The 25,032-nt window shown below is 60.2% G+C and overlaps 2 protein-coding genes across 2 annotated transcripts; both read left to right on the top strand.

Annotated features, from left to right (window-relative positions):
• The first annotated feature begins 4,544 nt into the window (after positions 1–4,544).
• LOC132344600 (testis-specific Y-encoded protein 1-like) lies at positions 4,545–6,779 on the top strand. The gene is made up of 6 exons (XM_059884266.1): positions 4,545–4,668; positions 4,751–5,166; positions 5,972–6,049; positions 6,233–6,344; positions 6,440–6,585; positions 6,702–6,779. The coding sequence occupies exons 1-6, from the start codon at positions 4,545–4,547 to the stop codon at positions 6,777–6,779; spliced, it is 954 nt and encodes a 317-aa protein (XP_059740249.1).
• Positions 6,780–12,066: 5,287 nt separating this feature from the next.
• Positions 12,067–14,301, top strand: LOC132344601 (testis-specific Y-encoded protein 1-like). The gene is made up of 6 exons (XM_059884267.1): positions 12,067–12,190; positions 12,273–12,688; positions 13,494–13,571; positions 13,755–13,866; positions 13,962–14,107; positions 14,224–14,301. Exons 1-6 carry the CDS (start codon positions 12,067–12,069, stop codon positions 14,299–14,301), a joined length of 954 nt encoding a protein of 317 aa, XP_059740250.1.
• Positions 14,302–25,032: the final 10,731 nt, after the last annotated feature.

The raw sequence follows: 25,032 nt of genomic DNA on the forward strand, positions 1-25,032 counted from the left end.
CCCAGGGCGGACGCAGAGATGAAGGCGACGGGAGAGGAGGTGACGAGCGACCAGAAGAGGAGGCACGAGGCGTCCCCAGGCTGACGGAGGTTGGTCACCGACTCTCCGCATGACCGTATCCGGGATGGGAATGAGGAAAAGATGGCCAGTGATACCTGCGGACCGTGGCTCGAGAAATCCGCAATTAGACCAAATCCAAAACACGCTCGCCACTTCTAACTTGTGGTTGTGTGTGCTTGGACCAGGGAGAGGGAAGTGCATGGTCTGAGGATTCCGCGAGGGCAAATCAGGTGGGGCGGGGCTTTGAAACCGCTGCCTGAGGAGCCCTCAGTCCATGGGGACGTGGGCCGGCCTCTGGAAATGGTGGGCGAGGGTACGGCTGGACCCGGGGTGGAGAGGAGGCCAAGTTCCTGTAGAGAAGAGCAGAGACCCGAAGGAGAAAGAGGCACAGATTGCCTGCTGCACTGGGGACTTGTTCCACACACGGAAGAAGGAGACCCGGGAGGGCCCTGGGCCAGTGCTGCCCAGGATCGGCCCATCGGCCCGCACGCTGTCTCCACGAGGGTGGCACACACTGGCATGATGCGAAACACAACGCAAGATGTGCTAAGCTAGGCTGTCCGTGCAAAACCCCAGGCACGCGAGGAGAGACAGGGTGTGAGCGTGGCAGACGTCCAGGCATTTCCAGCCTCCTCGGCAGGGCAGAAAGGCGAGGGAGGTGCAGGTGTGGGGGTACGTGTGCGTCCCTCTGCCGGAGTGTGCCTGTGAGGGAGGGAAGAGGGAGGAAGCAAGGACGGTGGGCTACTTGCATGTGCCAAGGGACCTCGGGAGAATGGCAGACAGGGAAGCCCCTGGGGGCGGTTGAGAGCCTGCTGGTGGATTTCAGGGCCCAGGGGCTAGGCATTAGCGGCCCTGCCAAAGACACCCCATGGGTCGTGCTCCAAGTCCTGACGTGAATTCCTTCCTTCCTCTGGGGTCTTGCCCCCGGCTGTGACGGGGCGGCCAGAGGGGCTCAGGGGTGCGTCTGCCCCAGACGGAGGTTTCTGGCAGTGTCGCTGGAGCAGAATCTCTGATTCTGTCGTAGGGCATCTGCACCAGATGACACTCAGAGGCACCCTGCCTTCCAGGTGACCGTCTTGGATGTCCCCGGGCCCAAGCGGGGACTGGCTTCCTTGGCATGTGGGCTGTGTAGGCAAGCAGGGATGCCTGACTGTCGAGAATTCTAGCTGGGCCTAATGAGAGCAACTGAAAGAGAGTCTTGGCATTTAGCAAAGCAGTGAGGCCCGGGTGGTACAAGGCCTCTTGGTGCCTTTGAGGTAGCAAAGCTGCTTTCTGCCCAGGGAGGCATGAGCTGTGGGCCCAGACAGGGCCGGGTGCCCAGGGCAGCATCGGTTCAGGGACTGAGTGCGTCTGGGTAGTGTTAAAGAGAAGGGACGGCGTGTAGGGTTGCCGCCTTACCTTTACGGCCTCAGGTTCCGTGCCTTGTATCGGAAGAGTGCCTGTATCCACGTGCTCCTTCTTCACAAGACTGGATCAGACCCAGGCCTGTCACAGTCTCTTGGGGCCCTTGCAGGCCCGGGCGTCTCTTTGGCCTTTTCCTGCTATAGGGAGACAGGGAGACAGGTGCACTCAGCAAGCTACACAGGTGGGAAGCACAGGGGCCTCACTCGGAGTGTTGTGGGCCCTGACGGCTGGTGGGCTAGCAACAGGGCCACGCCATTGACAAGGAACGACCTAGATAGATGCACACGGAGAAAGCGGTTCTCCAAGTCAGCGGAGGCCAGCGCTCCTTGTTTTCTGGTTCCCTGAGGGAAGGCACAGACAATGGATCCGGCCAACGTGACTGGTACTGTGAAGCTGTCCAAGGTGATGGGAGAAGGCAGAACACAGGCGCCTGTCACTCAGCTGGCCACAGCGAGCAAATCCTGGGTCCTGCCCTTGCCCAAACCCCCGACAAATACTCCTGAGCGCACATCTCGGTTCCTGCACCGAACCAGGCCAGGTCCTGCACTTCTTCAAGCCCCCGACCGACACTCCTGGGCCAGCATCGGACTCTCAGGCTTGTTCCTGGCCTTAGTCAAGCCCCCGGAACACATTCCTGAGCCCACAACGCGCTCTGTACCCCTGAACTACGGTGTGTCCTCCCCTTGTTCAAGCCCCCAGGAAACACTACTGAGCCCGCATCTCACTCGCTGCATTGAACCTGGCTGGCTCCTTGTCTTGTTCAAGCCCCCGACAGATACTCCGGAACCCACATCTCGGTCCCTGCACTGATCCCGGCTGGGTGCTGCCCTTGTTCCCGACCCCGACAAATACTCCTGAGCCCACATCTCGGGCCCTGCACTGAATCGGGTGGGCCCTGCCCATCTTCCAGCCCCGACAAACTCTCCTGAGCCCACATCCCGGTCCCTGCACTGAAGCAGGCTGGGTGCTTCCCATGTTCAAGCCCCGACAAGCACTCCTGAGCCCACATCTCGGGCCCTGCACCGACCCAGTCTGGGTCCTGCCCTTGTTCAAGCCGCTGAACAAATACCCCTGAGCCGGCTTCTCTGTCCCTGCCGTGAACCAGGCCAAGAGCTGCACGTGTTGAAGCCACTGACCAACACTTCTGGGCCTGCATCTGATTCTCAGGCTGGTTCCTGGCCTGAGGTAAGCCCCCAGCAAACAGTATTGAGCCCACAGCTGGCTCCCTGCTCCTGAACTCAACTAAGGTGTGCCCTCCCCTTGTTCAACCACCCTCCCCCCCCCACCCCCCAGGAAACACCACTGTGCCCGCATCTCACTCGCTGCATTGAACCAGGCTGGGTCCTGCGCTTGTTCAAACCCCCGACAAATCCTCCTGAGCCCACCCCTCGGTCCCTGCACTGAACCAGGCTGGATCCTCCCTTTGTTCAAGCCCCTGACAAACACACCTGACACCACCTCTCGGTCCCGTCATCGAGCCAGGCTGGGTCCTGCCCATGATCAAGCAGCCGATAAACACTCCTTGGAGCACATCTCGGTCCCTGCACTGATCCAGGCTGGATCCTGCCCTTGTTCATCCCGACAGACACTCCCGAGGCCACAGCACAGTCCCTGCCATGACCCAGGCTGGGTCCTGCCTTTGTTCAAGCCCCCGACAAACACTCTTGAGCCCACATCTCGGTCCATGCAACTGAATCGGGTCGGCCCTGCCCATGCCCAAGCTCTTTGTAGAACGCATATATCGTGTGTCAGGACTATAGGATGGCTGGTTTAGCTTGATCCTCTTGCTGCTCCAGGCCCCACAGGCTTGGGCCACAGGGCAGGCTGGGATGTGTTCTCACATGGAGAACAGAACCACTTTGAAAGGGCCTCCATAGGGTCGATGGCAGCCGTGCATGTCTCCGACACCGGTGAGTCGTGGGACTTAACGGGGAGCTGTCCTTAGCGTCTCCCTGGCCGGCATTCGCACAAGGTTCAGGGGGGGGTCCCTCATGCCAGCAGAGCGGGCCTCGTTTCTCCCTCTGCGCACAGTGTGGCCACGGCACCTCAGGCTTGTGCAGCTTTCACGTCGGCCCAGCGAGGGAGGGAGGGTCGCCCGTCCCCTTCTGCGCTTCAGCAGTGACCGCCCACTGTTGGCTTTCAAGGTCGAGAAAGCACTCTTCGAACGTGTGGACTAAAACCCTCTGAATTCCCACCGGTGAAACTCACTCAGGACGAGAAGGGCTTGCCTTCACGCCAAGGATAAGCGTCTCTTCTGAGCGCTGGTGTCCACAGAGTTGCAGACGGCAACAGCACTACTTAGAGAGACGGAGACACACAGACACCAGCGCCTGCTACACACGCGGAAGGATTGCCCAACACAGTGCTATGCCAGAAGCAAAGATACAGAGACACAGAGCGAGCGCTGTACACTAAGGCGCTGGTGTTCCCGAACAGTGGAGATCCACTGTAGCACTGTAGGTGGGGTTCTTCCCTACTCCCCTAGCATCCGGACAGCAGCAGGCTCTCTGTCCCTTGAAGAAAAGTATCCAGCCCCTTGGCACCCCTGCGTATCCCTTGGATACTCAAGGAGAGCTCTCAGTTATTGCCAGTCCCAGGGGACACAGGAGTGTGCGGTTCGGACGGCGGACCAGGAACCCGTGCTTGGAATTTCCAGAGCCAGGTCAATGACAGCGCCTGGGGCTAGCCCGGCCACATGCAAAACCCTGTCCCTCCCTGGAGCAGAATCTGGCCACGTGGGGGCGCTGGAGCAGCACAGGAACCCCGGAAGATGCCCTCCGGTCTGGGGGCGTGTCCATAAGAGTGCCGCCCACTACCCTGTCGGCCATTGGTCTAGATTTGGGCCAGCAGTCTGTGCATGGCTCACAGCCTAGGCCCCCGCCTGTTCGCCGGATCTCCTAGGGCCCGTTCACCCCGTCCTGCGTTTCTGGCACCCCTTTCTTCGGCCTCACGCCAACACCCCCACACAGCAGCCCCCGCCTTCTGACAATCCCCCTCACTCCCCGCCCCCAAAAGAGCTAGTCGGTCCCACAGGTTTACTGCAGCCTGGGCCGCCATTACGCCCCACTTGTTGTGCTCTTATGTCGCGTCCCTTCGCCTCTGCCCCAGCTCGGGGTCACCGCCAAGGCCAAGAGGAACGTGAGAGGCGGTCAGAGGAAGGCGGGAGCGTCCCGGGACCCCGCACCTTCCAAGCTGTGAGCCCAGGTACTCAGGGGGCAGGGCCCCGCCCCCACCCCGCAGCCTGCCGTCGTGATGCAGTGCGCAGCTGGGACCTTGTCACCAGCAGTTGTCACGCCAGGCCAAGAGGCCACCCTCTTCAGGGTGGAGGCGGTGGAGGAGGGCGAGGCCCTGGTGGACGGAGACGTGGCGGGGATCGGGCGGGAGTTCCAGCTGCTTGCGGAAGACATCGTGGAGGAGGTGGAGGTTGTGGCGGATGAGGAGCAGGAACAGCGGCCCTCCCAGGAGCTAGAGGAGAAGACGGTGGAGGAGCAGGGCCAGGAAAGGCCCGGAGGCCCTTGTGAGCGCCAGGAGCTGGATGCCCTGCAGGCACTGGCCGCCCTGCAGGTAGAACTGAGCTCTGAGCGTGAGCAAAACCGCAGGGCTTACGTTCAGTTCATGCGCAAGAACCATCAGAGGAGGAAGCGTCACTTGGCTCGGAGGAGCACCATCATCCAGGGCATCCCTGGCTTCTGGGCCAAAGCTGTATCCTTTGCGCTGCTCCTTGGGGTCCGCTGCTCAGGAGGACGAGGAAGGGGAGAAGGGGCAGGAGCAGGCGGAGGGGGTGGAGGCGAGGGCACAGGAAGGGCGCCGGAGGCCACTGAAGGAAATGCGGTCCTGGGCAATTGGCAGGCTCCAAAGGCACAGCCGAGTAGGGCCTGGGCAGGGCCACAGGTGGACGTGTCGCAGCCATGCCTTTGAGTGTCTCCTTCAGGCCTGCATCTGAGGAGGCGCAGCCCCCGAGGCCTCTAAGTCAACATTGACCAGAGACGGTACACAAGAGCAGCGTTCGCAGACAGTTATTGGTGTAAATGTGGGTGATCCCGGCACATTGCTGGGGCATGTGAGTCATTCACACACACACGCACACACGCACACACGCACACGCACACGCACACACACACACACGTACACATAAACACACACACACATACCCAAGAAGCCCTTTACTTTCAGACACGGTTTGTCACAAGGACTGCAAGTCTGACCGTATAAGCAGTGACAGGCCACTACCCAGCATACACAGGTCTGGAGGAGCAGAGTAGCGGTCAGAAACAGCCCCTGCTTGGGGAATGCAGATGCACACCATCCCAAGGGGCCCAGAGCCATGAGCGTGTCTGATGGTATGGCAGGTCCTGAGGATATCAGCAGTGGCCGGGCAAGAGGCAGTGCCCGCCAAGCTCCTTGCAGATGCGTGTTCCAGTATCCTTGTTCCACCCCAGACTAGGGCTGATGCTCCTGGCTCTTCTTGGCCGGCATGTGGCCTGAATGGCTCCTTGACCTAAAGCAGATTATGAGCCACCCTCAAGTCTCCGTCCTGATCAGCGACCAAGATCAAGACTTTCTCGGCTACATGATGGACTTGAAGGTCAGTGAGGGAGACTGAGGAAGGGTGGGTATGGGACCTGGCGGGGAGTGGGAGGAACGTGTTAGCCATGTTCCTGTGCTGTGAGACTTTGGAGAGGCATCGGGGAAGCTGATCATGCCTGCCTTGGAGGCAAGCTGAGGCCCCTAGAAGCTTGCACCTTTTCCCTCCTCGCTATCCTGGCAGGTGCAGGTGCGGAGCCATCCGCCGTCCCGCTGCAAGCTGGTCTTTTCCTTTCGGGACAACCCCTACTTCTTGAACTCGGTGATCATTAAGGAGTATTACCTTGACATCACTGGTAAAAGGTGGCTCCCGGGGTGATGAGTGTGGGTGTGCAAGCGTGTGGATGATGCACCTGCGGTGTCCACCCCAGTCTCCCCTGTCTGTCTGCAGGGTACAGGGCACGTCGATCCACTCCAGTTCACTGGTTCTGGGACTTTGGACGGGGAGCCCCCAGCCGCAGGCTGGACACCAGGAGCCTTAACTTTCTCAACTGGCTGTCAGGCCACAACGGCCCAGAATCGAACAGGATTGCTGAGGTGGGGTTGCTTTGGGCTTGCACACAGTTGGTGGTTGATGTTGGAGTTCTTGGCTGCTCATGGGAGGGTTGGGAGCCTGGTCAGCCCCTGGCTGACCTTGCTCGTGTTGCCTGCAGATCATCAGCGAAGACGTGTGGGACGATCCCCTGAAGTACTACCTCAGGGAGGAAGGTTCGTCCATGAGAGACAACTGACAGAAACACATGTGGTGATGGGGTCTGGAGGTAGGCCCCGTAGGGACAGCCGAATAGTAGCTGGGACACAGTACTTTCTTTCGCAAATGGGGATGCTCAGGCTCATGCAAACTGGCTGCAGAGCCAGAGCCTGAGTCAAGCATGCAGCAGGTGACTTGCTGAGACTGGGGGCTGGGGGGGACTCGGTGTGTCCGAGAGCGCAGTAAGTCCCCCTCCAGTCAGCTGTGGTGGCAGCGCGAGAGTCCTAGGTGATACGACTAGAGGCAGGGTGAATTAAGTGCCTGTGTCAGAATCATCTGTCCTTGGGTCCTGCCATTCCCCCGGCGTCCTTCCTCTCACTGAGTTTGAGAATGCCTGGGCCCTTCACTTCCGCCCCTTAACCTAGGATGGCCTGTCATTGAAAGGGCGTCCTGTCCAGGGCCCCAGTGCACCTGTGCGCTGACTTTGGGATCTTGTGTGAATTTCCACATCCAATACTCTGATCTCACCAGCACCACACCTGCTGAGCTTGAAGTTGCTTCAGGGAAAATCCGGACGTCTCTGGGAGGAGGTGGACAGGGAGCCCCAAGGGCAGGACATGGTGCCTAGTGACACCATCTCCGTCATTGCTGGACACGGGTCTTCGGCTCCTGAAACCCCTGTGTTCCCTGTTTGCGTCCGTGTCCACGTGCCAAGCATGTGTGTGTGTACACGCGTGTGCTTGTGTCACCTGTCTTTATGCGGGGGTGTGTGTGTGTGTCCGGCCCAGGGCGGACGCAGAGATGAAGGCGACGGGAGAGGAGGTGACGAGCGACCAGAAGAGGAGGCACGAGGCGTCCCCAGGCTGACGGAGGTTGGTCACCGACTCTCCGCATGACCGTATCCGGGATGGGAATGAGGAAAAGATGGCCAGTGATACCTGCGGACCGTGGCTCGAGAAATCCGCAATTAGACCAAATCCAAAACACGCTCGCCACTTCTAACTTGTGGTTGTGTGTGCTTGGACCAGGGAGAGGGAAGTGCATGGTCTGAGGATTCCGCGAGGGCAAATCAGGTGGGGCGGGGCTTTGAAACCGCTGCCTGAGGAGCCCTCAGTCCATGGGGACGTGGGCCGGCCTCTGGAAATGGTGGGCGAGGGTACGGCTGGACCCGGGGTGGAGAGGAGGCCAAGTTCCTGTAGAGAAGAGCAGAGACCCGAAGGAGAAAGAGGCACAGATTGCCTGCTGCACTGGGGACTTGTTCCACACACGGAAGAAGGAGACCCGGGAGGGCCCTGGGCCAGTGCTGCCCAGGATCGGCCCATCGGCCCGCACGCTGTCTCCACGAGGGTGGCACACACTGGCATGATGTGAAACACAACGCAAGATGTGCTAAGCTAGGCTGTCCGTGCAAAACCCCAGGCACGCGAGGAGAGACAGGGTGTGAGCGTGGCAGACGTCCAGGCATTTCCAGCCTCCTCGGCAGGGCAGAAAGGCGAGGGAGGTGCAGGTGTGGGGGTACGTGTGCGTCCCTCTGCCGGAGTGTGCCTGTGAGGGAGGGAAGAGGGAGGAAGCAAGGACGGTGGGCTACTTGCATGTGCCAAGGGACCTCGGGAGAATGGCAGACAGGGAAGCCCCTGGGGGCGGTTGAGAGCCTGCTGGTGGATTTCAGGGCCCAGGGGCTAGGCATTAGCGGCCCTGCCAAAGACACCCCATGGGTCGTGCTCCAAGTCCTGACGTGAATTCCTTCCTTCCTCTGGGGTCTTGCCCCCGGCTGTGACGGGGCGGCCAGAGGGGCTCAGGGGTGCGTCTGCCCCAGACGGAGGTTTCTGGCAGTGTCGCTGGAGCAGAATCTCTGATTCTGTCGTAGGGCATCTGCACCAGATGACACTCAGAGGCACCCTGCCTTCCAGGTGACCGTCTTGGATGTCCCCGGGCCCAAGCGGGGACTGGCTTCCTTGGCATGTGGGCTGTGTAGGCAAGCAGGGATGCCTGACTGTCGAGAATTCTAGCTGGGCCTAATGAGAGCAACTGAAAGAGAGTCTTGGCATTTAGCAAAGCAGTGAGGCCCGGGTGGTACAAGGCCTCTTGGTGCCTTTGAGGTAGCAAAGCTGCTTTCTGCCCAGGGAGGCATGAGCTGTGGGCCCAGACAGGGCCGGGTGCCCAGGGCAGCATCGGTTCAGGGACTGAGTGCGTCTGGGTAGTGTTAAAGAGAAGGGACGGCGTGTAGGGTTGCCGCCTTACCTTTACGGCCTCAGGTTCCGTGCCTTGTATCGGAAGAGTGCCTGTATCCACGTGCTCCTTCTTCACAAGACTGGATCAGACCCAGGCCTGTCACAGTCTCTTGGGGCCCTTGCAGGCCCGGGCGTCTCTTTGGCCTTTTCCTGCTATAGGGAGACAGGGAGACAGGTGCACTCAGCAAGCTACACAGGTGGGAAGCACAGGGGCCTCACTCGGAGTGTTGTGGGCCCTGACGGCTGGTGGGCTAGCAACAGGGCCACGCCATTGACAAGGAACGACCTAGATAGATGCACACGGAGAAAGCGGTTCTCCAAGTCAGCGGAGGCCAGCGCTCCTTGTTTTCTGGTTCCCTGAGGGAAGGCACAGACAATGGATCCGGCCAACGTGACTGGTACTGTGAAGCTGTCCAAGGTGATGGGAGAAGGCAGAACACAGGCGCCTGTCACTCAGCTGGCCACAGCGAGCAAATCCTGGGTCCTGCCCTTGCCCAAACCCCCGACAAATACTCCTGAGCGCACATCTCGGTTCCTGCACCGAACCAGGCCAGGTCCTGCACTTCTTCAAGCCCCCGACCGACACTCCTGGGCCAGCATCGGACTCTCAGGCTTGTTCCTGGCCTTAGTCAAGCCCCCGGAACACATTCCTGAGCCCACAACGCGCTCTGTACCCCTGAACTACGGTGTGTCCTCCCCTTGTTCAAGCCCCCAGGAAACACTACTGAGCCCGCATCTCACTCGCTGCATTGAACCTGGCTGGCTCCTTGTCTTGTTCAAGCCCCCGACAGATACTCCGGAACCCACATCTCGGTCCCTGCACTGATCCCGGCTGGGTGCTGCCCTTGTTCCCGACCCCGACAAATACTCCTGAGCCCACATCTCGGGCCCTGCACTGAATCGGGTGGGCCCTGCCCATCTTCCAGCCCCGACAAACTCTCCTGAGCCCACATCCCGGTCCCTGCACTGAAGCAGGCTGGGTGCTTCCCATGTTCAAGCCCCGACAAGCACTCCTGAGCCCACATCTCGGGCCCTGCACCGACCCAGTCTGGGTCCTGCCCTTGTTCAAGCCGCTGAACAAATACCCCTGAGCCGGCTTCTCTGTCCCTGCCGTGAACCAGGCCAAGAGCTGCACGTGTTGAAGCCACTGACCAACACTTCTGGGCCTGCATCTGATTCTCAGGCTGGTTCCTGGCCTGAGGTAAGCCCCCAGCAAACAGTATTGAGCCCACAGCTGGCTCCCTGCTCCTGAACTCAACTAAGGTGTGCCCTCCCCTTGTTCAACCACCCTCCCCCCCCCACCCCCCAGGAAACACCACTGTGCCCGCATCTCACTCGCTGCATTGAACCAGGCTGGGTCCTGCGCTTGTTCAAACCCCCGACAAATCCTCCTGAGCCCACCCCTCGGTCCCTGCACTGAACCAGGCTGGATCCTCCCTTTGTTCAAGCCCCTGACAAACACACCTGACACCACCTCTCGGTCCCGTCATCGAGCCAGGCTGGGCCCTGCCCATGATCAAGCAGCCGATAAACACTCCTTGGAGCACATCTCGGTCCCTGCACTGATCCAGGCTGGATCCTGCCCTTGTTCATCCCGACAGACACTCCCGAGGCCACAGCACAGTCCCTGCCATGACCCAGGCTGGGTCCTGCCTTTGTTCAAGCCCCCGACAAACACTCTTGAGCCCACATCTCGGTCCATGCAACTGAATCGGGTCGGCCCTGCCCATGCCCAAGCTCTTTGTAGAACGCATATATCGTGTGTCAGGACTATAGGATGGCTGGTTTAGCTTGATCCTCTTGCTGCTCCAGGCCCCACAGGCTTGGGCCACAGGGCAGGCTGGGATGTGTTCTCACATGGAGAACAGAACCACTTTGAAAGGGCCTCCATAGGGTCGATGGCAGCCGTGCATGTCTCCGACACCGGTGAGTCGTGGGACTTAACGGGGAGCTGTCCTTAGCGTCTCCCTGGCCGGCATTCGCACAAGGTTCAGGGGGGGGTCCCTCATGCCAGCAGAGCGGGCCTCGTTTCTCCCTCTGCGCACAGTGTGGCCACGGCACCTCAGGCTTGTGCAGCTTTCACGTCGGCCCAGCGAGGGAGGGAGGGTCGCCCGTCCCCTTCTGCGCTTCAGCAGTGACCGCCCACTGTTGGCTTTCAAGGTCGAGAAAGCACTCTTCGAACGTGTGGACTAAAACCCTCTGAATTCCCACCGGTGAAACTCACTCAGGACGAGAAGGGCTTGCCTTCACGCCAAGGATAAGCGTCTCTTCTGAGCGCTGGTGTCCACAGAGTTGCAGACGGCAACAGCACTACTTAGAGAGACGGAGACACACAGACACCAGCGCCTGCTACACACGCGGAAGGATTGCCCAACACAGTGCTATGCCAGAAGCAAAGATACAGAGACACAGAGCGAGCGCTGTACACTAAGGCGCTGGTGTTCCCGAACAGTGGAGATCCACTGTAGCACTGTAGGTGGGGTTCTTCCCTACTCCCCTAGCATCCGGACAGCAGCAGGCTCTCTGTCCCTTGAAGAAAAGTATCCAGCCCCTTGGCACCCCTGCGTATCCCTTGGATACTCAAGGAGAGCTCTCAGTTATTGCCAGTCCCAGGGGACACAGGAGTGTGCGGTTCGGACGGCGGACCAGGAACCCGTGCTTGGAATTTCCAGAGCCAGGTCAATGATAGCGCCTGGGGCTAGCCCGGCCACATGCAAAACCCTGTCCCTCCCTGGAGCAGAATCTGGCCACGTGGGGGCGCTGGAGCAGCACAGGAACCCCGGAAGATGCCCTCCGGTCTGGGGGCGTGTCCATAAGAGTGCCGCCCACTACCCTGTCGGCCATTGGTCTAGATTTGGGCCAGCAGTCTGTGCATGGCTCACAGCCTAGGCCCCCGCCTGTTCGCCGGATCTCCTAGGGCCCGTTCACCCCGTCCTGCGTTTCTGGCACCCCTTTCTTCGGCCTCACGCCAACACCCCCACACAGCAGCCCCCGCCTTCTGACAATCCCCCTCACTCCCCGCCCCCAAAAGAGCTAGTCGGTCCCACAGGTTTACTGCAGCCTGGGCCGCCATTACGCCCCACTTGTTGTGCTCTTATGTCGCGTCCCTTCGCCTCTGCCCCAGCTCGGGGTCACCGCCAAGGCCAAGAGGAACGTGAGAGGCGGTCAGAGGAAGGCGGGAGCGTCCCGGGACCCCGCACCTTCCAAGCTGTGAGCCCAGGTACTCAGGGGGCAGGGCCCCGCCCCCACCCCGCAGCCTGCCGTCGTGATGCAGTGCGCAGCTGGGACCTTGTCACCAGCAGTTGTCACGCCAGGCCAAGAGGCCACCCTCTTCAGGGTGGAGGCGGTGGAGGAGGGCGAGGCCCTGGTGGACGGAGACGTGGCGGGGATCGGGCGGGAGTTCCAGCTGCTTGCGGAAGACATCGTGGAGGAGGTGGAGGTTGTGGCGGATGAGGAGCAGGAACAGCGGCCCTCCCAGGAGCTAGAGGAGAAGACGGTGGAGGAGCAGGGCCAGGAAAGGCCCGGAGGCCCTTGTGAGCGCCAGGAGCTGGATGCCCTGCAGGCACTGGCCGCCCTGCAGGTAGAACTGAGCTCTGAGCGTGAGCAAAACCGCAGGGCTTACGTTCAGTTCATGCGCAAGAACCATCAGAGGAGGAAGCGTCACTTGGCTCGGAGGAGCGCCATCATCCAGGGCATCCCTGGCTTCTGGGCCAAAGCTGTATCCTTTGCGCTGCTCCTTGGGGTCCGCTGCTCAGGAGGACGAGGAAGGGGAGAAGGGGCAGGAGCAGGCGGAGGGGGTGGAGGCGAGGGCACAGGAAGGGCGCCGGAGGCCACTGAAGGAAATGCGGTCCTGGGCAATTGGCAGGCTCCAAAGGCACAGCCGAGTAGGGCCTGGGCAGGGCCACAGGTGGACGTGTCGCAGCCATGCCTTTGAGTGTCTCCTTCAGGCCTGCATCTGAGGAGGCGCAGCCCCCGAGGCCTCTAAGTCAACATTGACCAGAGACGGTACACAAGAGCAGCGTTCGCAGACAGTTATTGGTGTAAATGTGGGTGATCCCGGCACATTGCTGGGGCATGTGAGTCATTCACACACACACGCACACACGCACACACGCACACGCACACGCACACACACACACACGTACACATAAACACACACACACATACCCAAGAAGCCCTTTACTTTCAGACACGGTTTGTCACAAGGACTGCAAGTCTGACCGTATAAGCAGTGACAGGCCACTACCCAGCATACACAGGTCTGGAGGAGCAGAGTAGCGGTCAGAAACAGCCCCTGCTTGGGGAATGCAGATGCACACCATCCCAAGGGGCCCAGAGCCATGAGCGTGTCTGATGGTATGGCAGGTCCTGAGGATATCAGCAGTGGCCGGGCAAGAGGCAGTGCCCGCCAAGCTCCTTGCAGATGCGTGTTCCAGTATCCTTGTTCCACCCCAGACTAGGGCTGATGCTCCTGGCTCTTCTTGGCCGGCATGTGGCCTGAATGGCTCCTTGACCTAAAGCAGATTATGAGCCACCCTCAAGTCTCCGTCCTGATCAGCGACCAAGATCAAGACTTTCTCGGCTACATGATGGACTTGAAGGTCAGTGAGGGAGACTGAGGAAGGGTGGGTATGGGACCTGGCGGGGAGTGGGAGGAACGTGTTAGCCATGTTCCTGTGCTGTGAGACTTTGGAGAGGCATCGGGGAAGCTGATCATGCCTGCCTTGGAGGCAAGCTGAGGCCCCTAGAAGCTTGCACCTTTTCCCTCCTCGCTATCCTGGCAGGTGCAGGTGCGGAGCCATCCGCCGTCCCGCTGCAAGCTGGTCTTTTCCTTTCGGGACAACCCCTACTTCTTGAACTCGGTGATCATTAAGGAGTATTACCTTGACATCACTGGTAAAAGGTGGCTCCCGGGGTGATGAGTGTGGGTGTGCAAGCGTGTGGATGATGCACCTGCGGTGTCCACCCCAGTCTCCCCTGTCTGTCTGCAGGGTACAGGGCACGTCGATCCACTCCAGTCCACTGGTTCTGGGACTTTGGACGGGGAGCCCCCAGCCGCAGGCTGGACACCAGGAGCCTTAACTTTCTCAACTGGCTGTCAGGCCACAACGGCCCAGAATCGAACAGGATTGCTGAGGTGGGGTTGCTTTGGGCTTGCACACAGTTGGTGGTTGATGTTGGAGTTCTTGGCTGCTCATGGGAGGGTTGGGAGCCTGGTCAGCCCCTGGCTGACCTTGCTCGTGTTGCCTGCAGATCATCAGCGAAGACGTGTGGGACGATCCCCTGAAGTACTACCTCAGGGAGGAAGGTTCGTCCATGAGAGACAACTGACAGAAACACATGTGGTGATGGGGTCTGGAGGTAGGCCCCGTAGGGACAGCCGAATAGTAGCTGGGACACAGTACTTTCTTTCGCAAATGGGGATGCTCAGGCTCATGCAAACTGGCTGCAGAGCCAGAGCCTGAGTCAAGCATGCAGCAGGTGACTTGCTGAGACTGGGGGCTGGGGGGGACTCGGTGTGTCCGAGAGCGCAGTAAGTCCCCCTCCAGTCAGCTGTGGTGGCAGCGCGAGAGTCCTAGGTGATACGACTAGAGGCAGGGTGAATTAAGTGCCTGTGTCAGAATCATCTGTCCTTGGGTCCTGCCATTCCCCCGGCGTCCTTCCTCTCACTGAGTTTGAGAATGCCTGGGCCCTTCACTTCCGCCCCTTAACCTAGGATGGCCTGTCATTGAAAGGGCGTCCTGTCCAGGGCCCCAGTGCACCTGTGCGCTGACTTTGGGATCTTGTGTGAATTTCCACATCCAATACTCTGATCTCACCAGCACCACACCTGCTGAGCTTGAAGTTGCTTCAGGGAAAATCCGGACGTCTCTGGGAGGAGGTGGACAGGGAGCCCCAAGGGCAGGACATGGTGCCTAGTGACACCATCTCCGTCATTGCTGGACACGGGTCTTCGGCTCCTGAAACCCCTGTGTTCCCTGTTTGCGTCCGTGTCCACGTGCCAAGCATGTGTGTGTGTACACGCGTGTGCTTGTGTCACCTGTCTTTATGCGGGGGTGTGTGTGTGTGTCCGGCCCAGGGCGGACGCAGAGATGAAGGCGACGGGAGAGGAGGTGACGAGCGACCAGAAGAGGAGGCACGAGGCGTCCCCAGGCTGACGGAGGTTGGTCACCGACTCTCCGCATGACCGTATCCGGGATGGGAATGAGGAAAAGATGGCCAGTGATACCTGCGGACCATGGCTCGAGAAATCCGCAATTAGACCAAATCCAAAACACGCTCGCCACTTCTAACTTGTGGTTGTGTGTGCTTGGACCAGGGAGAGGGAAGTGCATGGTCTGAGGATTCCGCGAGGGCAAATCAGGTGGGGCGGGGCTTTGAAACCGCTGCCTGAGGAGCCCTCAGTCCATGGGGACGTGGGCCGGCCTCTGGAAATGGTGGGCGAGGGTACGGCTGGACCCGGGGTGGAGAGGAGGCCAAGTTCCTGTAGAGAAGAGCAGAGACCCGAAGGAGAAAGAGGCACAGATTGCCTGCTGCACTGGGGACTTGTTCCACACACGGAAGAAGGAGACCCGGGAGGGCCCTGGGCCAGTGCTGCCCAGGATCGGCCCATCGGCCCGCACGCTGTCTCCACGAGGGTGGCACACACTGGCATGATGCGAAACACAACGCAAGATGTGCTAAGCTAGGCTGTCCGTGCAAAACCACAGGCACGCGAGGAGAGACAGAGTGTGAGCGTGGCAGACGTCCAGGCATTTCCAGCCTCCTCGGCAGGGCAGAAAGGCGAGGGAGGCGCAGGTGTGGGTGTACGTGTGCGTCCCTCTGCCGGAGTGTGCCTGTGAGGGAGGGAAGAGGGAGGAAGCAAGGACGGTGGGCTACTTGCATGTGCCAAGGGACCTCGGGAGAATGGCAGACAGGGAAGCCCCTGGGGGCGGTTGAGAGCCTGCTGGTGGATTTCAGGGCCCAGGGGCTAGGCATTAGCGGCCCTGCCAAAGACACCCCATGGGTCGTGCTCCAAGTCCTGACGTGAATTCCTTCCTTCCTCTGGGGTCTTGCCCCCGGCTGTGACGGGGCGGCCAGAGGGGCTCAGGGGTGCGTCTGCCCCAGACGGAGGTTTCTGGCAGTGTCGCTGGAGCAGAATCTCTGATTCTGTCGTAGGGCATCTGCACCAGATGACACTCAGAGGCACCCTGCCTTCCAGGTGACCGTCTTGGATGTCCCCGGGCCCAAGCGGGGACTGGCTTCCTTGGCATGTGGGCTGTGTAGGCAACAGGGATGCCTGACTGTCGGGAATTCTAGCTGGGCCTAATGAGAGCAACTGAAAGAGAGTCTTGGCATTTAGCAAAGCAGTGAGGCCCGGGTGGTACAAGGCCTCTTGGTGCCTTTGAGGTAGCAAAGCTGCTTTCTGCCCAGGGAGGCATGAGCTGTGGGCCCAGACAGGGCCGGGTGCCCAGGGCAGCATCGGTTCAGGGACTGAGTGCGTCTGGGTAGTGTTAAAGAGAAGGGACGGCGTGTAGGGTTGCCGCCTTACCTTTACGGCCTCAGGTTCCGTGCCTTGTATCGGAAGAGTGCCTGTATCCACGTGCTCCTTCTTCACAAGATTGGATCAGACCCAGGCCTGTCACAGTCTCTTGGGGCCCTTGCAGGCCCGGGCGTCTCTTTGGCCTTTTCCTGCTACAGGGAGACAGGGAGACAGGTGCACTCAGCAAGCTACACAGGTGGGAAGCACAGGGGCCTCACTCGGAGTGTTGTGGGCCCTGACGGCTGGTGGGCTAGCAACAGGGCCACGCCATTGACAAGGAACGACCTAGATAGATGCACACGGAGAAAGCGGTTCTCCAAGTCAGCGGAGGCCAGCGCTCCTTGTTTTCTGGTTCCCTGAGGGAAGGCACAGACAATGGATCCGGCCAACGTGACTGGTACTGTGAAGCTGTCCAAGGTGATGGGAGAAGGCAGAACACAGGCGCCTGTCACTCAGCTGGCCACAGCGAGCAAATCCTGGGTCCTGCCCTTGCCCAACCCCCCGACAAATACTCCTGAGCGCACATCTCGGTTCCTGCACCGAACCAGGCCAGGTCCTGCACTTCTTCAAGCCCCCGACCGACACTCCTGGGCCAGCATCGGACTCTCAGGCTTGTTCCTGGCCTTAGTCAAGCCCCCGGAACACATTCCTGAGCCCACAACGCGCTCTGTACCCCTGAACTATGGTGTGTCCTCCCCTTGTTCAAGCCCCCAGGAAACACTACTGAGCCCGCATCTCACTCGCTGCATTGAACCTGGCTGGCTCCTTGTCTTGTTCAAGCCCCCGACAGATACTCCGGAACCCACATCTCGGTCCCTGCACTGATCCCGGCTGGGTGCTGCCCTTGTTCCCGACCCCGACAAATACTCCTGAGCCCACATCTCGGGCCCTGCACTGAATCGGGTGGGCCCTGCCCATCTTCCAGCCCCGACAAACTCTCCTGAGCCCACATCCCGGTCCCTGCACTGAAGCAGGCTGGGTGCTTCCCATGTTCAAGCCCCGACAAGCACTCCTGAGCCCACATCTCGGGCCCTGCACCGACCCAGTCTGGGTCCTGCCCTTGTTCAAGCCGCTGAACAAATACCCCTGAGCCGGCTTCTCTGTCCCTGCCGTGAACCAGGCCAAGAGCTGCACGTGTTGAAGCCACTGACCAACACTTCTGGGCCTGCATCTGATTCTCAGGCTGGTTCCTGGCCTGAGGTAAGCCCCCAGCAAACAGTATTGAGCCCACAGCTGGCTCCCTGCTCCTGAACTCAACTAAGGTGTGCCCTCCCCTTGTTCAACCACCCTCCCCCCCCCACCCCCCAGGAAACACCACTGTGCCCGCATCTCACTCGCTGCATTGAACCAGGCTGGGTCCTGCGCTTGTTCAAACCCCCGACAAATCCTCCTGAGCCCACCCCTCGGTCCCTGCACTGAACCAGGCTGGATCCTCCCTTTGTTCAAGCCCCTGACAAACACACCTGACACCACCTCTCGGTCCCGTCATCGAGCCAGGCTGGGTCCTGCCCATGATCAAGCAGCCGATAAACACTCCTTGGAGCACATCTCGGTCCCTGCACTGATCCAGGCTGGATCCTGCCCTTGTTCATCCCGACAGACACTCCCGAGGCCACAGCACAGTCCCTGCCATGACCCAGGCTGGGTCCTGCCTTTGTTCAAGCCCCCGAGAAACACTCTTTAACCCACATCTCGGTCCATGCAACTGAATCGGGTCGGCCCTGCCCATGCCCAAGCTCTTTGTAGAACGCATATATCGTGTGTCAGGACTATAGGATGGCTGGTTTAGCTTGATCCTCTTGCTGCTCCAGGCCCCACAGGCTTGGGCCACAGGGCAGGCTGGGATGTGTTCTCACATGGAGAACAGAACCACTTTGAAAGGGCCTCCATAGGGTCGATGGCAGCCGTGCATGTCTCCGACACCGGTGAGTCGTGGGACTTAACGGGGAGCTGTCCTTAGCGTCTCCCTGGCCGGCATTCGCACAAGGTTCAGGGGGGGTCCCTCATGCCAGCAGAGCGGGCCTCGTTTCTCCCTCTGCGCACAGTGTGGCCACGGCACCTCAGGCTTGTGCAGCTTTCACGTCGGCCCAGCAAGGGAGGGAGGGTCGCCCGTCCCCTTCTGCGCTTCAGCAGTGACCGCCCACTGTTGGCTTTCAAGGTCGAGAAAGCACTCTCCGAACGTGTGGACTAAAACCCTCTGAACTCCCACCGGTGAAACTCACTCAGGACGAGAAGGGCTTGCCTTCACGCCAAGGATAAGCGTCTCTTCTGAGCGCTGGTGTCCACAGAGTTGCAGACGGCAACAGCACTACTTAGAGAGACGGAGACACACAGACACCAGCGCCTGCTACACACGCGGAAGGATTGCCCAACACAGTGCTATGCCAGAAGCAAAGATACAGAGACACAGAGCGAGCGCTGTACACTAAGGCGCTGGTGTTCCCGAACAGTGGAGATCCACTGTAGCACTGTAGGTGGGGTTCTTCCCTACTCCCCTAGCATCCGGACAGCAGCAGGCTCTCTGTCCCTTGAAGAAAAGTATCCAGCCCCTTGGCACCCCTGCGTATCCCTTGGATACTCAGGGAGAGCTCTCAGTTATTGCCAGTCCCAGGGGACACAGGAGTGTGCGGTTCGGATGGCGGAGCAGGAACCCGTGCTTGGAATTTCCAGAGCCAGGTCAATGACAGCGCCTGGGGCTAGCCCGGCCACATGCAAAACCCTGTCCCTCCCTGGAGCAGAATCTGGCCACGTGGGGGCGCTGGAGCAGCACAGGAACCCCGGAAGATGCCCTCCGGTCTGGGGGCGTGTCCATAAGAGTGCCGCCCACTACCCTGTCGGCCATTGGTCTAGATTTGGGCCAGCAGTCTGTGCATGGCTCACAGCCTAGGCCCCCGCCTGTTCGCCGGATCTCCTAGGGCCCGTTCACCCCGTCCTGCGTTTCTGGCACCCCTTTCTTCGGCCTCACGCCAACACCCCCACACAGCAGCCCCCGCCTTCTGACAATCCCCCTCACTCCCCGCCCCCAAAAGAGCTAGTCGGTCCCACAGGTTTACTGCAGCCTGGGCCGCCATTACGCCCCACTTGTTGTGCTCTTATGTCGCGTCCCTTCGCCTCTGCCCCAGCTCGGGGTCACCGCCAAGGCCAAGAGGAACGTGAGAGGCGGTCAGAGGAAGGCGGGAGCGTCCCGGGACCCCGCACCTTCCAAGCTGTGAGCCCAGGTACTCAGGGGGCAGGGCCCCGCCCCCACCCCCCCTCCCCCACCCCGCAGCCTGCCGTCGTGATGCAGTGCGCAGCTGGGACCTTGTCACCAGCAGTTGTCACGCCAGGCCAAGAGGCCACCCTCTTCAGGGTGGAGGCGGTGGAGGAGGGCGAGGCCCTGGTGGACGGAGACGTGGCGGGGATCGGGCGGGAGTTCCAGCTGCTTGCGGAAGACATCGTGGAGGAGGTGGAGGTTGTGGCGGATGAGGAGCAGGAACAGCAGCCCTCCCAGGAGCTAGAGGAGAAGACGGTGGAGGAGCAGGGCCAGGAAAGGCCCGGAGGCCCTTGTGAGCGCCAGGAGCTGGATGCCCTGCAGGCACTGGCCGCCCTGCAGGTAGAACTGAGCTCTGAGCGTGAGCAAAACCGCAGGGCTTACGTTCAGTTCATGCGCAAGAACCATCAGAGGAGGAAGCGTCACTTGGCTCGGAGGAGCGCCATCATCCAGGGCATCCCTGGCTTCTGGGCCAAAGCTGTATCCTTTGCGCTGCTCCTTGGGGTCCGCTGCTCAGGAGGACGAGGAAGGGGAGAAGGGGCAGGAGCAGGCGGAGGGGGTGGAGGCGAGGGCACAGGAAGGGCGCCGGAGGCCACTGAAGGAAATGCGGTCCTGGGCAATTGGCAGGCTCCAAAGGCACAGCCGAGTAGGGCCTGGGCAGGGCCACAGGTGGACGTGTCGCAGCCATGCCTTTGAGTGTCTCCTTCAGGCCTGCATCTGAGGAGGCGCAGCCCCCGAGGCCTCTAAGTCAACATTGACCAGAGACGGTACACAAGAGCAGCGTTCGCAGACAGTTATTGGTGTAAATGTGGGTGATCCCGGCACATTGCTGGGGCATGTGAGTCATTCACACACACACGCACACACGCACACGCACACGCACACACACACACACGTACACATAAACACACACACACATACCCAAGAAGCCCTTTACTTTCAGACACGGTTTGTCACAAGGACTGCAAGTCTGCCCGTATAAGCAGTGACAGGCCGCTACCCAGCATACACAGGTCTGGAGGAGCAGAGTAGCGGTCAGAAACAGCCCCTGCTTGGGGAATGCAGATGCACACCATCCCAAGGGGCCCAGAGCCATGAGCGTGTCTGATGGTATGGCAGGTCCTGAGGATATCAGCAGTGGCCGGGCAAGAGGCAGTGCCCGCCAAGCTCCTTGCAGATGCGTGTTCCAGTATCCTTGTTCCACCCCAGACTAGGGCTGATGCTCCTGGCTCTTCTTGGCCGGCATGTGGCCTGAATGGCTCCTTGACCTAAAGCAGATTATGAGCCACCCTCAAGTCTCCGTCCTGATCAGCGACCAAGATCAAGACTTTCTCGGCTACATGATGGACTTGAAGGTCAGTGAGGGAGACTGAGGAAGGGTGGGTATGGGACCTGGCGGGGAGTGGGAGGAACGTGTTAGCCATGTTCCTGTGCTGTGAGACTTTGGAGAGGCATCGGGGAAGCTGATCATGCCTGCCTTGGAGGCAAGCTGAGGCCCCTAGAAGCTTGCACCTTTTCCCTCCTCGCTATCCTGGCAGGTGCAGGTGCGGAGCCATCCGCCGTCCCGCTGCAAGCTGGTCTTTTCCTTTCGGGACAACCCCTACTTCTTGAACTCGGTGATCATTAAGGAGTATTACCTTGACATCACTGGTAAAAGGTGGCTCCCGGGGTGATGAGTGTGGGTGTGCAAGCGTGTGGATGATGCACCTGCGGTGTCCACCCCAGTCTCCCCTGTCTGTCTGCAGGGTACAGGGCACGTCGATCCACTCCAGTCCACTGGTTCTGGGACTTTGGACGGGGAGCCCCCAGCCGCAGGCTGGACACCAGGAGCCTTAACTTTCTCAACTGGCTGTCAGGCCACAACGGCCCAGAATCGAACAGGATTGCTGAGGTGGGGTTGCTTTGGGCTTGCACACAGTTTGTGGTTGATGTTGGAGTTCTTGGCTGCTCATGGGAGGGTTGGGAGCCTGGTCAGCCCCTGGCTGACCTTGCTCGTGTTGCCTGCAGATCATCAGCGAAGACGTGTGGGACGATCCCCTGAAGTACTACCTCAGGGAGGAAGGTTCGTCCATGAGAGACAACTGACAGAAACACATGTGGTGATGGGGTCTGGAGGTAGGCCCCGTAGGGACAGCCGAATAGTAGCTGGGACACAGTACTTCCTTTCGCAAATGGGGATGCTCAGGCTCATGCAAACTGGCTGCAGAGCCAGAGCCTGAGTCAAGCATGCAGCAGGTGACTTGCTGAGACTGGGGGCTGGGGGGGACTCGGTGTGTCCGAGAGCGCAGTAAGTCCCCCTCCAGTCAGCTGTGGTGGCAGCGCGAGAGTCCTAGGTGATACGACTAGAGGCAGGGTGAATTAAGTGCCTGTGTCAGAATCATCTGTCCTTGGGTCCTGCCATTCCCCCGGCGTCCTTCCTCTCACTGAGTTTGAGAATGCCTGGGCCCTTCACTTCCGCCCCTTAACCTAGGATGGCCTGTCATTGAAAGGGCGTCCTGTCCAGGGCCCCAGTGCACCTGTGCGCTGACTTTGGGATCTTGTGTGAATTTCCACATCCAATACTCTGATCTCACCAGCACCACACCTGCTGAGCTTGAAGTTGCTTCAGGGAAAATCCGGACGTCTCTGGGAGGAGGTGGACAGGGAGCCCCAAGGGCAGGACATGGTGCCTAGTGACACCATCTCCGTCATTGCTGGACACGGGTCTTCGGCTCCTGAAACCCCTGTGTTCCCTGTTTGCGTCCGTGTCCACGTGCCAAGCATGTGTGTGTGTACACGCGTGTGCTTGTGTCACCTGTCTTTATGCGGGGGTGTGTGTGTGTGTCCGGCCCAGGGCGGACGCAGAGATGAAGGCGACGGGAGAGGAGGTGACGAGCGACCAGAAGAGGAGGCACGAGGCGTCCCCAGGCTGACGGAGGTTGGTCACCGACTCTCCGCATGACCGTATCCGGGATGGGAATGAGGAAAAGATGGCCAGTGATACCTGCGGACCGTGGCTCGAGAAATCCGCAATTAGACCAAATCCAAAACACGCTCGCCACTTCTAACTTGTGGTTGTGTGTGCTTGGACCAGGGAGAGGGAAGTGCATGGTCTGAGGATTCCGCGAGGGCAAATCAGGTGGGGCGGGGCTTTGAAACCGCTGCCTGAGGAGCCCTCAGTCCATGGGGACGTGGGCCGGCCTCTGGAAATGGTGGGCGAGGGTACGGCTGGACCCGGGGTGGAGAGGAGGCCAAGTTCCTGTAGAGAAGAGCAGAGACCCGAAGGAGAAAGAGGCACAGATTGCCTGCTGCACTGGGGACTTGTTCCACACACGGAAGAAGGAGACCCGGGAGGGCCCTGGGCCAGTGCTGCCCAGGATCGGCCCATCGGCCCGCACGCTGTCTCCACGAGGGTGGCACACACTGGCATGATGCGAAACACAACGCAAGATGTGCTAAGCTAGGCTGTCCGTGCAAAACCCCAGGCACGCGAGGAGAGACAGGGTGTGAGCGTGGCAGACGTCCAGGCATTTCCAGCCTCCTCGGCAGGGCAGAAAGGCGAGGGAGGCGCAGGTGTGGGTGTACGTGTGCGTCCCTCTGCCGGAGTGTGCCTGTGAGGGAGGGAAGAGGGAGGAAGCAAGGACGGTGGGCTACTTGCATGTGCCAAGGGACCTCGGGAGAATGGCAGACAGGGAAGCCCCTGGGGGCGGTTGAGAGCCTGCTGGTGGATTTCAGGGCCCAGGGGCTAGGCATTAGCGGCCCTGCCAAAGACACCCCATGGGTCGTGCTCCAAGTCCTGACGTGAATTCCTTCCTTCCTCTGGGGTCTTGCCCCCGGCTGTGGGGGGCGGGGGGGGCGGCCAGAAGGGCTAAGGGGTGCGTCTGCCCCAGACGGAGGTTTCTGGCAGTGTCGCTGGAGCAGAATCTCTGATTCTGTCGTAGGGCATCTGCACCAGATGACACTCAGAGGCACCCTGCCTTCCAGGTGACCGTCTTGGATGTCCCCGGGCCCAAGCGGGGACTGGCTTCCTTGGCATGTGGGCTGTGTAGGCAAGCAGGGATGCCTGACTGTCGGGAATTCTAGCTGGGCCTAATGAGAGCAACTGAAAGAGAGTCTTGGCATTTAGCAAAGCAGTGAGGCCCGGGTGGTACAAGGCCTCTTGGTGCCTTTGAGGTAGCAAAGCTGCTTTCTGCCCAGGGAGGCATGAGCTGTGGGCCCAGACAGGGCCGGGTGCCCAGGGCAGCATCGGTTCAGGGACTGAGTGCGTCTGGGTAGTGTTAAAGAGAAGGGACGGCGTGTAGGGTTGCCGCCTTACCTTTACGGCCTCAGGTTCCGTGCCTTGTATCGGAAGAGTGCCTGTATCCACGTGCTCCTTCTTCACAAGATTGGATCAGACCCAGGCCTGTCACAGTCTCTTGGGGCCCTTGCAGGCCCGGGCGTCTCTTTGGCCTTTTCCTGCTACAGGGAGACAGGGAGACAGGTGCACTCAGCAAGCTACACAGGTGGGAAGCACAGGGGCCTCACTCGGAGTGTTGTGGGCCCTGACGGCTGGTGGGCTAGCAACAGGGCCACGCCATTGACAAGGAACGACCTAGATAGATGCACACGGAGAAAGCGGTTCTCCAAGTCAGCGGAGGCCAGCGCTCCTTGTTTTCTGGTTCCCTGAGGGAAGGCACAGACAATGGATCCGGCCAACGTGACTGGTACTGTGAAGCTGTCCAAGGTGATGGGAGAAGGCAGAACACAGGCGCCTGTCACTCAGCTGGCCACAGCGAGCAAATCCTGGGTCCTGCCCTTGCCCAAACCCCCGACAAATACTCCTGAGCGCACATCTCGGTTCCTGCACCGAACCAGGCCAGGTCCTGCACTTCTTCAAGCCCCCGACCGACACTCCTGGGCCAGCATCGGACTCTCAGGCTTGTTCCTGGCCTTAGTCAAGCCCCCGGAACACATTCCTGAGCCCACAACGCGCTCTGTACCCCTGAACTACGGTGTGTCCTCCCCTTGTTCAAGCCCCCAGGAAACACTACTGAGCCCGCATCTCACTCGCTGCATTGAACCTGGCTGGCTCCTTGTCTTGTTCAAGCCCCCGACAGATACTCCGGAACCCACATCTCGGTCCCTGCACTGATCCCGGCTGGGTGCTGCCCTTGTTCCCGACCCCGACAAATACTCCTGAGCCCACATCTCGGGCCCTGCACTGAATCGGGTGGGCCCTGCCCATCTTCCAGCCCCGACAAACTCTCCTGAGCCCACATCCCGGTCCCTGCACTGAAGCAGGCTGGGTGCTTCCCATGTTCAAGCCCCGACA

The sequence above is a fragment of the Bos taurus genome, chromosome Y (assembly GCF_002263795.3).
Source record: "Bos taurus isolate L1 Dominette 01449 registration number 42190680 breed Hereford chromosome Y, ARS-UCD2.0, whole genome shotgun sequence".
NCBI lineage: Eukaryota > Metazoa > Chordata > Mammalia > Artiodactyla > Bovidae > Bos > Bos taurus.